At 34.5% G+C, this 12,393-nt stretch overlaps 1 protein-coding gene across 17 annotated transcripts in view; it reads left to right on the plus strand.

The window, feature by feature from the left end:
* LOC128213462 (eyes absent homolog 1-like) overlaps positions 1 to 12,393 on the plus strand; it is a 125,290-nt gene that overhangs the window by 89,683 nt on the left and 23,214 nt on the right. For 11 of the 17 annotated variants that reach the window (XM_052919179.1, XM_052919173.1, XM_052919180.1 and 8 more), the window contains 7 exons: positions 1,500 to 1,595; positions 3,375 to 3,432; positions 5,755 to 5,993; positions 8,392 to 8,487; positions 8,755 to 8,816; positions 10,693 to 10,870; positions 11,228 to 11,317. In XM_052919179.1, the coding sequence (XP_052775139.1) occupies positions 1,500 to 1,595; positions 3,375 to 3,432; positions 5,755 to 5,993; positions 8,392 to 8,487; positions 8,755 to 8,816; positions 10,693 to 10,870; positions 11,228 to 11,317 (819 nt within the window). The remainder of the gene's footprint in view (positions 1 to 1,499; positions 1,596 to 3,374; positions 3,433 to 5,754; positions 5,994 to 8,391; positions 8,488 to 8,754; positions 8,817 to 10,692; positions 10,871 to 11,227; positions 11,318 to 12,393) is intronic. The other 6 variants (XM_052919183.1, XM_052919184.1, XM_052919186.1 and 3 more) reach the window with 4 other exon arrangements.

Here is a 12,393-nt window from a genome sequence, read left to right on the forward strand (position 1 = left end):
ATGCGACTAGTATAGTATATTTAGCAATTTGCATAAAAAGGTATTTAATTATAAATTTGTCTACAAACTAGAGCAGTCTTATTCTTGTTTAATTGCAAATTTAAATATGTTAATGAAATCATTGTTAAACTTAATTGCTTATAAAACGTTTAAGTAGAAAAAATATATTCTTTGTATTTTATTACAAAATCATAGTTTCTATCAGCATTTCGTACCTCGTGTCTGACAGTATATTGGCGAAATGATGGATTACTTATAAATCAGTTGTTAGATTGTTTGCCTGGTTTTTACAATGAAGAATCTATTACTGAAATTACCTAATAGTGACTTTTTATTGTTGGAAAAATGTATAAAAGATTGCATGATATAATAATGTTTCTTTGAGGCAGATTCATTAAATTTTCATCAGAAGAAACACATCAGAAGAAAACAGTTTTCTAAAGATCGAGAATGTTATTTCTTATAATAAAGAATAATTTAATAGATATTATCTTAAATTATTTGAATGTGAAAGGTTTTTAATTTACAATTCCATTTATCACATAATGATATTGAAAATTTGTCGGAGTATTTGGGAAATAAGCCCTCATGAAAAGATGAAAGAAACTAGGAGCAGATTAATAATTAATTAAACGAAAAAAAAGCAGAATATTTCATAATATCTAATGGAGTGAACAATTGGTATCTAGTATGATGTAATTAAATTTTATTGAATTACATTTTCACTAAGTTGACATTGCATCCTATGTTCTGACAATTGTTAAAAGGACTGAATGATTTGAAGATATGTCTATTTTATATCCCGACTTACATATTGTATGCATTCATGATTGTATTATGATCGTATCTAGAAATTGACATACCATTTTAACATCTATAACCTTAACTTGACAATGTTTATACTATTGAATAAACGATAGATCCTATCATTAACACAAGTCAACAATTATGAAGTCCTTGAGGTAAACTAACCCCCGTTGGTTCGATTTAAAGCGGCATCTTTAAGTTTGTTCTATCATGTTCACGAGCTCAGCTCTTCACGGGGTAAGTGACCATGTAGGAGTTTATTGTCATCATTTTGTAGGAACAAAGTGCCAATTCAGCATGAGTGGTTATTAAAGCTCTCTGAGAGAGAGTTGTATTTTTACCCTAAAACAATGCCTTTACAGTGTAAAAAAACACAAAAACAAAACGTTTTCAATGCTGTATATAAAGAAAAAATCAACATATTACAAAACAGTAGTTAATATAAAAAATTGTGGTTGTTGTAAATGTTTTTAATACCTTTCTATCATAGCTTGAAATGGATGTTATTGAAAGTATTGAGTCCATATTGTGTCTTTCTTTTGTCTATATAATTATGGGCCATGATTGAAGCTATATATGGACTCTATAAACGATATTGCTCAACATTTACTAGACATGTTTAATTCTTACCAAGTTCCCTGAGTAGAACTTAAGTATAGAACAGCTAAGGTGACTTAAATGTTTGGTTTCAGTGATAACAATAAAGCCTCATCCGGGCGACACGTCATTGACGGGCGGTCCTCTCTCCCCAGGGGAGGTTATAACAATCCCCCTTGAGTGGCTCACAGGTAGACTGGTTTACCAGCATGGCATCGTGACTTTGTTAGGAATGTGTAGACAGAGTGACACAGTCTGTGACCAAAAAAGTTCTGTAAAATAGTTAGTTCTACCAAGTTTTGCAGATTATAGTAGCCTATGCTTACCTGGACACGAACATATAGTGACACCGTGGTAACTTATGGCAGTGGACAAGTAGTACTCCACCATATTACAAAACTGGAAAATTACGCTAATTTGTCTTACATTTACAGCAAATGGTTATAGAAGTCACCTACTGTAAAGGAAATATCTAGTTTTAGTTCAAGATTAATCTTTTTTGGTTTTATTTACTGACCTCAAAATTTCAGCTTGAAGCATGATGAATGCCTGAAGTGAAGACTGATTGTTTTAATGATGCTGCATAGAATCATTGATATTTTCTTTGTTTTTCATTTGATTCCTTACTTTAATGTTTTGATGGTGTTTTGTAGATAATACAGAAAGCTAGTCGCATGGTTCAATACAGTCTGAGTTGATCCCCTTCTCCCCTTACAGTAATACTCACCAATTTTTCCCAACAACTAACAGCAAATGCGAAAAAGGTTCTAAGTGACATTAAATAAAGAAGCAGATAGAACCGTTTCGCTTTCACCCCTCGAAATTTAGTATTCCTATCTTGTATATACAGTTTGTGCATTTTCCCATGTTGCAAAATTAATTGGGATAAGAAGTTAATTTCTCATAGTTAATATACCTGTGCATCCTTGTGTGTGCATTGTTAGAAACCATGCTGTGTAGAAGCAATAGAAACATTGATTTTTGCACCATTTGATTCATTGTCCTAATTGTTCCAGCTTTTGAAAGCTGAAAATGCAGTTCCATTGTGAAGTCTATGAGAATTAGGATTGGCAGTATTGAGAATTGCGTCATTTTCTTTGTTTGTTATTGATTGAGAGGCTGAACGTAACAAAAACGGGAAATGTTATCGCCATGTAGGTAGACATGAAGGTGCCCACAATATGACACGATGTACGAGGGCAGCAGAAATATATGATTTGTGTTAACACTGACAAATGCATGTATATTTAATAAAATCTTTTATACCGTTTCAATTTATCATCGTGATTTTGCAAATTCATCCTTGTTGTAGCCGAATATAGGCTGTATTTTGTGAATTTCGATTTGGGAAGTATCAGTTTCGTAGGTAAAGTGTCGGTGTACACACGTTTTCCATGTATTAGTTACAGTCCGGGGATATCTTTTACACAGATTTGTTTGATTTTGTTAATGTAACATTTGTTTGTTTGAATAACAATGGAAACATGTGAAATGTAACACAGGAAAAATGAAAAGTCCCATCATGCAATGACTATCAGTTTTCGCTGGGGCTTGTTACATAATTTCTGAACACTCCATCAGCCTTATGGTATAGATTTTTTTTAGAAATTCTCTAAATAAATATAGTTTGGGTGTAAATGTGATATGGCCTATGTTGTCCCTGGATCAATATGCTGTATCACTTCTGCCTCGCTAAATCATTAAGCATGTCAGATTACAACATTATTCATAATAAACTAATATTGGCATTGATTTAAAAACACACGGCGAAAATCATCATCCATATTTTTTGTTCAATTCTTTAGAAAAATCGTTGTCTCGGAATGAGCTTATAATATTGTTTTGTTGTAAAAGATATCATATCTTATAATAATAAAAACAAGACAATATGTATTTATTTATTTATTGTTTTATTTATTTATTTAATGTTTTGCCTTATAGTAGTTAATACAGTCTTCCATCTATTTCAGGTGACAAGGCACTAGCGAGTCTTCACAACCCAAATCTTATTGCAAATTTTCTTCAAAGGTGAGTTTTTATTTATAAAGTGAGATATACAAACATGGGGGTCTTTCGACTGCAACACTAGCCCTCTATGACGTAAACCAGTCTACTTTGTAATTTTTGCAAGTATAAAAAAATAGTCAAATGAGAATTGTTAATTACTTGTACTGTACTGCTGTACCTGGTGTCAGAGATTATTTTTATAACATACATGTACACAAAAAGAAAAATAGTCATATTGGGTATACCAACCACAAAATACATTGGTGCGTGTTTTTGGAACAATACATTACGCAATCAAATAGGAAGTCACCCATATCACACTTGAAATTATGACTGTGGTTAAAAATTCCTGAAAAACTAAACCACATATTAGCACGATGGGAAAGGCTTCATTCCCCGGGGTTATCAATTCTGGTTAAAATTATCAGAGCACATTTTTTTGGCACTAAAGCATTTAAATGGTGAAGAAATCATGGGCTTTGCCATAATGGCTTGTGGCACCTTTTTAGCAGAGAATATTCAATTTTAGACTTTATTTCGGTTAGTGAACTTCCACTTGATTCCAAATATGGCTCTACACATGTGCTGAATTATTAAGAGAAAAATAACATTATAGAAAAAAAGGAACAAAGTTATGGATAGATTATGTTTGAAGATATTTTTATAGTCATTCATGATATTCATCTGGTGATTGATACAAACAAAGTTTTCTTTATAGTTCAGATTTCAGATTTCTTATGAGGGGAATATTTTTTCACAAATTTGATTGTTAGCTCGACTATTCGAAGAATAAGGAGGTTATACTACTCGCCCCGGCATCGGTGTAGTCGTCAGCGTCGCCGTCTGCGTCCGGTTAAAGTTTTAGGGCAAGTTGGGATTTTCTCTTATAAGTCCAATACCCTTCATTCAATTGACTTAAAACTTCACAGAATTGTTCAGAGCCATCACATAATGAGGTTAGATAACTCCATATTATCCTTTATACAAATTATGGCCCCTGATTGACTATGGAACTTAGGTTAAAGTTTTAGGGCAGGTTGGGATATTTATTAATAACTTCTATACCCTTCATTCAATTGACTTAATACTTCACACAGTTGTTCAGGACCATCACACAATGAGGTTACATAATTTCATATTATCCTTAATACAAGTTATGGCCCCTGATTGACTTAGGTTAAAGTTTAGGTTAAAGTTTTAGGGCAAGTTAAAGTTAAGGGCAAGTTGGGATTTTAGTAAAAAAACTTCTATACCTACATTCAATGCACTTAATAAAATTCAAAATTATTGACGACCATCTTACAACAAGAAACATAACTCCATTTTAACCCTAAATACAAATTATGGCCCTTTTTTTTCTTTTCTTTTTTTAATTTCTTTTGAAAGGCACATTTTTATATTCTTAACCACATTTTCATAAAGGGAAAACAAGTTATTTGAAGTTGTGTCATTGTTTGGGCGAGCTGGTGGTAGGGCAGCATCAAAGTCACCTTGTGTATCAAATAATTTTAGCTAGATTTGACATAAGGAGACCAAACTTGGTATATACGAAGAGTTTATGGAGACCTTTTATGGGAATGCGTATGAGGCCCCTACAATCAAGGTCAAGGTTACTATTAATAGAAAAAGGGTTGGTATTTAATAACTTAAGTAAGGGTCTACATATTGTGACCAAACTTGGTATATAGGAAGAGTTTATAAAGACCTTTCCTGAAATTGTGTTTTGGGCCCCGAGAGCTATGGTTTAGGTCAAGGTCACTGTTGCTAAAAAAAATAATATGGTTAGTACTGAATAACTCAAGTAAGGGTTGACATAGTGTGACCAAACTTGGTATATAGGACATGTTCATGCAGAGCTTTCATGGATTGCCTTTTGGCCCCCTAGGGTCAAAGACACTGTTACTAAAAATAGATTACTGTTTCAGTTATGGTTGACATACTGTGACCAAACTTGATATGTAGGGAGAGTGTATGGAGGATTTTCATGGGATTGTGTTATGGGCCCTTAGGATCAAGGTCACTGTTACAAAAAATAGAAGAAAGCAGTTGAAACTGAATCTCTTCTGGCAATCATTAAAAACCTGGTTTTGTCACATAGCAATTCTTGTTCACTTTTTAATTTGATTGTTTTATTGCTTTTAACAGGCACATATTACATCATTATTGTATTCACTTCTAAGTCAAAGCGCCGTAGTCGAGTGCGCTGTCTTACGACAGCTCTTGTTTTATTAAGCATTGCAACAGTGCCTTGCAGGATATATTTGGAATATCACTTCTGAGTGCAGTGATCATAGGAATGTTGATAGCTGGGCATTTGCAAAATATTAAATAATTATATTTTAGTTCGGTAGCACAGTACTCACAACTACTTCCTGTCCAACCACCCAGCCAGACATCTAGTTCCCCAGACGGGCCAGCAGACGGTACCCTAAAACACGAGACATCAGACTCACCCCCCGCGGCAACAAGTGTCGGCACTGGAACAAGCTCCTCGGAGACCCTGACCAACATGCAGGCGTTTACTAACCAGTGGTATAACACTGCGGCCCAGAACTACCCGGGCTACCAGACTCCTCCTGACAGTAAGTTCTGAGTATTGAGGTTGATAATACGTCTCAACGAATGTCAATTTCGATGATTTGAATACGAAAGGACAAGGATGTAGCAGCTTACGCAAGAAAAACTTGAACTTTGTTAATGGTTAACAGGATATCTAGCTTTTTTGAAGTTTTTGCATTGTTATGAAAAGATTAAAAACTTATGACTGACAACTCATGGCTTCAAAATCTTAATCTTGTATTTCCAGTGATTGTAATCAATTATTGGCCACAAAAGAGGGCCCATATTTTTGCAGAAAAAGGCCAAGAGCCATTGATAGCACTGCTTCAGTTAATTAATTAAGCAGATTTGTCCAAGATAAATGATTAATTCTTGTCTTTAAATTGTGCAACAGTTTATAAATGCTGACAAATTCTTGGTTGCATGAAATGAAACAGATTTTCTGTGGTATTGTCTTGGTTATTAATCCATAGATCTGAATGGATGGATATTGTTTGTTTATTGTGAATTGTGCAACAGTTTTAATTGATCTGATAGAAGCCGTGCTAATTATGGAGAGCCGAGCCAAAGTTGGTTCGCTTGAAATGTGTTATAAAAATGTATCTTTTATGTTCGAAAATTCTGGTGTCGAATGAACACAACTTTCCTTCAATTGTCAGAAATGAAATAGCATCAACTTACAATAGGGACCCTCAGTGTATTCTAATTTAAAAAAAGCCTCAAATCTCATTACTCGGGAGATAAGATGAAAATGATTACCAAATAAATTGCAATTTTGTGTAAAAGTAAGTGAATATCTTTTGTATGGATTTTGGGACAGAATTAAATTATTCTTTAGTTTTCTTGCTATCATCGATTCAGGATGATGACAGGTATTGTGATATTTGAAATTACGGGACAGATAAGATCAGGATGCTGGGGCGCTTCGATCAATCAACCCAATTGGCATCCCACAATTCAGTGTTAGCAGGTCGGCGCATAAGTTGATAGCCAACGGCAGAAATGTTGATTTAAATATGGGTGCCTTGCACTGGTTAGGAACATTGAAATATAAATGAATACCCCATGAATTGTGTAAATAGAAATTATGTGGATTCTAAATGAGCTAAATCTCTAGATGTCATAAACAACTCAATAGAACTTGAATAGTTGTGACAAGAAATTAATTTGTAAATAGATTAGCTGGTACAGGTTTATGCAAACGACATCAGTCGAGAAATTGTGCCCAAATTGGCACATGTACTGATAAAGTTGTGGCTGAGAGTCACTTGAACGGATAATATTAAAATTTCCTTATATATAAAGACCATTTTTTGATTTTAATTGAGCAATTAATCAATCTTAGCTGGAAATATGAATATTTTCATACAATGATAAGGTTATTGCTGAATATCACAAAGTAGGTGGCCCTATTACTGAAAAACTGACCAAGATTTTGTACTCAAAATTTGCATTTTATTAATGCTTCGCTATTACTGGCCTACAATTAAGTGTCATTTTATTGTAAGGTTTTGATGTAACATTGTGATAATGTCCCAAAGTAACCCATCACACTTTAAAAGAAATACTGGAGCAGCAGAGAGTTCTTATAGACACCAAACCGTCAAAAATAAGTCATGATGTTCTGTTCTAAATTTCTTTTAGACTATATCTAAGTTGTATACTGAAATGTCATTACTTCGGTTGTAAGTTGTTTATAACTATATTTTATGAGAAAGAAGAATTGACTGTATGAAGTATAACATCACAAGAATAATTCATTTATTGTAACTAACAGACATTTTCTATGACAATCAGTTTTGCTTGACATAGCAATAGCTGTAGATGCTTGAAAGATGTTAATGTGAAGTTATTCACTAAGAAACAGAATGAGAGATCATCAAAGAAGTACTCAAATAACCTTTGTTTCAACTGAGGTACGAGAGAGGACGCGAAACACTTCTTGTATGTGTCTGTGTACGTGTGGGCTACTTTTGTGCACCATGTCATTTACTATGACTATTAGCGACCATATACAAGTTTAAACCGGACTGCATTTTTTACATTTACCAATAGCTACATGTACAAGTACCAGTACAGCATGTGGTCCATAACCCACTCTATCATCCTGGGTGTAATAAACTAATACAATCCAATACATTCGATGAAACTTTGATTCATATTACCAGTTAAAAAACATAGATGTATAAAAAGTCCCATGAATCTGAGAACAATGTCCATTGTTTTATTCCCCTTCATTATGCAAATAAAAGCATCCATGTACATCTGGTGTTCTGGTTTTAAATCAATTTAGAGTCTTAACAGTAGTTTATATTTTGGACCAATAAGGATTGTTTGTATATGTTTTAATGATATTGACTACCAAGTTATTTGTTTGCAATGTCTGTTTAAAGAGTAAATGTGCATGTTTGTGTTTTTCAGTCAAGGTAAAGCAGCCACTGCCTGGTCTGCAGTATGCTCCGGGATATTCCCCGGTGACCACGTACCCCTCTGGTGTTTCACCCTTCCCTTACACAGGTAGGGTCTGAATAACGCTTTGCAAATCACAATACACTCACTTATGCTTATAGTATATAGTAGTTTATGACATTTAAATAGCCACAGAGAAAGCAAGTAGTTTGACTTTTAGGGCAATAGATTGTAGAACTCAATTTTTTAAATTGTACAGTCAAAACCCATTCCCAGAGGAAAGATAATATCTACAAAAATATTTGTACTTCGTACATTGCAGAAATTTTCTTCATAATTAGATATATATATCAGTATTACATGTGATTTTTTCAGGGAACAACTCGTATGGCGGCACGACCAACAGTACCACATCATCCTCAGCTTACTCACAACAGGTACTCACACCTCTCTTTCAATCTTGAAAATGATATTCACAAACAGTTCTATAGAACATGAAATGGTTTTGTAGTATATGTAAGTCACTTTCATCCAGGAGTTCCTGAGTCTGATGCCTGGCCGAGACCCTGACCACCTCTCTCTTATAGGACACCAGTCTGCGGACTGAACCTGCCCTAGTCATAAAACCCAATTACTTTTAGTTTATATAGTATACTCAAAGAGCACTTATGATGTGTATAGTTAGAAATAGAAGACAAAATACTATGCCAGTGTCATCCTAAGTTGTAAATACATTGAACACACTGTTGTTGTTTATTTTTATGAAGTTGGCATAATTTTATGGCGAGTATGACTTACATCCGCAACATATTTGCGGTTATGTGCCTGTTTTTATCAAAAAATGTTTACACTATGAAACTATATCCATCGGCTTAATGTGTATTATTTATTTCTCACCTATTTTGGACATTTTTATAAAACAAACTAATTTAAAACTAATTTAATGGTATTTAATTCACAACAGAAAGTGACACTGGTTATCTTCACTATCGACGCTGTGGAGAGATTTATTTGAAGTTCAGTCACCCATCTAATATTTTATACTATATTTAATTAGCTTTCTCCGTTTCGGACCATTTTCTTCAATTTCACGCACATCTCCCCTTAAGGCAATTCTGAATTTTATCAATATGAATATTAAACTAAGCGGCATTTAGCGCTACATGTTTATCATGATTTTTAACAATGGATCATTTTCAGTTAATCCCCATAAAAATTCATGTCCATGATCAGTGCAGAATACATGTCTGCCTCGGGTAATTTAACATGCGGGATTCAAGAATATGGCATTGGTTGACACGGCAGAAACATCACCATCATGTAAAATTTGAGGGGGTCCTTTTTATATAGATGTCCACAAGGATTGAGGGGATTTTAGCTCAATTAAATTACAGTGCGGCGGAATGAAAGTTATTTTTTGTCGGGGAATTTCTCCCTGGAGGTTCAGCAAACAATCAAGATGCTGGAAGGTCCGGACGGATCAGGATCAAGACAATCTGTATCTCAAATCTCAGTCTGAATATAAAGGGTTGGAAATCACAGCATTGACAATAATAGTAAACTATTTGATAGTGCATTGTTGCATATAAGTTATCGTACATTAGCAATTTTCCTTAAAATTATCCATTTTGCCTGTCAAAATTCAGATGTTAGCAGCATTTATTTTCCCCTTGATTAAATTTAAAAAACAACAACTGTTTTTTAGTTGAAATTGTATGTTTTGCAATCCATACATTCACTTTTCCTGTTTTGGGCAGTTAAACTTTAAAATCTGTAATTTTATCTTTTGAGATATTTAGTTCTTTTAGCTATTATATTGTTTGGTTTAAAAGTATGCATTAATATTTATTGAGAAATTTTGATTAGCTCTAACTGTATTTTAAGTACTGATACAACATTGGAAAAGCTGTGAGAATGTTTTATATAAGGCAGTTAGTATTTTTCTGTTCAAATTAAATTCTCATTTTGCAGATGAATTGATACTATGATATGTTTGCACTCCCCATAACATGCCTACTCAGAACTGGAGCTCTCACATTTCTAATGAAACTTACAAAGAAGGAAATCTTATGAAAGGAGAAGTCTTAAGGTCCAAAAATGTAAAAAGGCAACCTTCTTGGAATTTATATAAAAATTGCAAAATATTGGCAATAAAGCTTTAATATGAATTGAAATATTAACTTCTTTAAGAGGGTTAATGGTTAAGCATTTTTATAAAAAACTATAATTTACTATATGTATTCCATTTTCATGTGTTATGGGGTTACATCTATAAAAGCAGAACTTATTACTGACTGTATGATTATCTGTCAGCAGGCTGTTGACAGTTACCAGAACTACAGCTATCAGTCGGCCCAAGCCCAGGCGCAGGCGTTGGCGGGCTACTACCCCTACCCCTTCTCCTCCTCCCTGCCTGGGTCAACCACCGCAGTGCCTTCTAGCAACCCCACATATGTGCTAGACCTGCCCAGGGAAAATACAATTAATGCTGGTGAGTATTGCTTGTGTGAGTGTAAATCGGCTGTTAGAATCGTAGACAATTATTTCAAAGAGAATTAGTCCAGGTATTGTTATAGCCTTGGTGCTGTTTTCATCATCAGCGTTGTCAAGTAATTTTGATTTTGAACAACTAGAACAGGCTTTTGTATGGTATATAGTTGAGAGTTTAGTATCAACTGTGTGGAAACCTTGCTGTTTTTATTCTAGAGATATAGTGGCAAAAAAATTAAAGAAAGATTATGATACATACATTTTGTAACATGACCAAAAACATAAGAGATTCCGTGCTCTTTACATACATGATCATGTATTCGACATACCATACAATATTGGCCTTGTCCTCATTTAGCTTGTGATGATGTATGTCGGACGTTACATTCTTCAGTGGCGAGCACACAGGGGTCACATATGGACCTCCAATCTCCGACTAACTCTACAGGTACCCAACTTGTTGTGCCCCAAACGTGTCTTGTCAGCCAGCACAGTCATTACCCTGTGGTTTATATTGTCAGCTATGTCTGCTATTGTTGCCTGTGGTTTATATTCTCAGTTATGTCTACTACTGTTGCCTGTGGTTTTTATCCTCAGTTATATCTGGGACTGATGCCTGTGGTTTATTCTGTCAGTTATATCATTTTTTGCAGTAATTTCTATGGCCTTAATAGTCTTTTGTCAGCTTTGCATGAAAGTATTTTCTGTAGCATGTATGCATTTTGTTTTTTTTATGAACTCATAACCTTGGCATTAGAAAGCAAATCATCAAAGGTTTTATCTGTAGAGTCTTAAATATTTCAATATTTTAAATCAAACATCACTTGGCTGGTATCATGGGAAATGGTCACTCCCTGTAACTACAGGTCGTCAAGGTCAGGACTGACCGCTGAGGTCAAGTGTGACTAAAGTTTAGTTAGACATGTTTATGACATCGAATTCCTTTGACCAGTGTCCCCACATGCACTTCTAGACAATTTAATGCCTGACCAAATTGAGAGGAAATTTACACACAAATTAAGTACTAGCCATAAAAATTTGTACCAGGATGATCTGTATTAAGTCTCTCAGTAGTCTCCAGCCAGGTTTATGGCCATTGGGTCATCTTGGGTCAGCTTAGAAAGTTGGACATCTCTTTGTATGTCAAGCTGTTTCAAAGACCATGTTCTTTTTTCTTTTGTTTACCTTAAACTGCAGAATGATTGAATGTTGCGAATGTCAAAGTGCTCTGGTAGTTGTGTTTGTGTTAAGATTTTTGGCTGCCTCAAATCTAGTACACATGTTACCAATACAGATTACATATACCGCATGTGTAGCACGACCCATCACCTTGGTTGCGGATCCATGCCCCAAACAAGCCGGCTCATGCATCTGTCTGCATGGTTCTTGTCACTGTGCCATTTGTCTTACTTATTGTTTGGTAGTGTTGCATGTCATCAAACATTTCCTATCTTAATGTGTGTAAGTTTTCATAACTGTGGCAGTCAACAATGTAAAAATAATGTTTTCAACCTTGAATGAACC

Source organism: Mya arenaria, chromosome 13 (genome assembly GCF_026914265.1).
Source record: "Mya arenaria isolate MELC-2E11 chromosome 13, ASM2691426v1".
Taxonomy (NCBI): Eukaryota; Metazoa; Mollusca; class Bivalvia; order Myida; family Myidae; genus Mya; species Mya arenaria.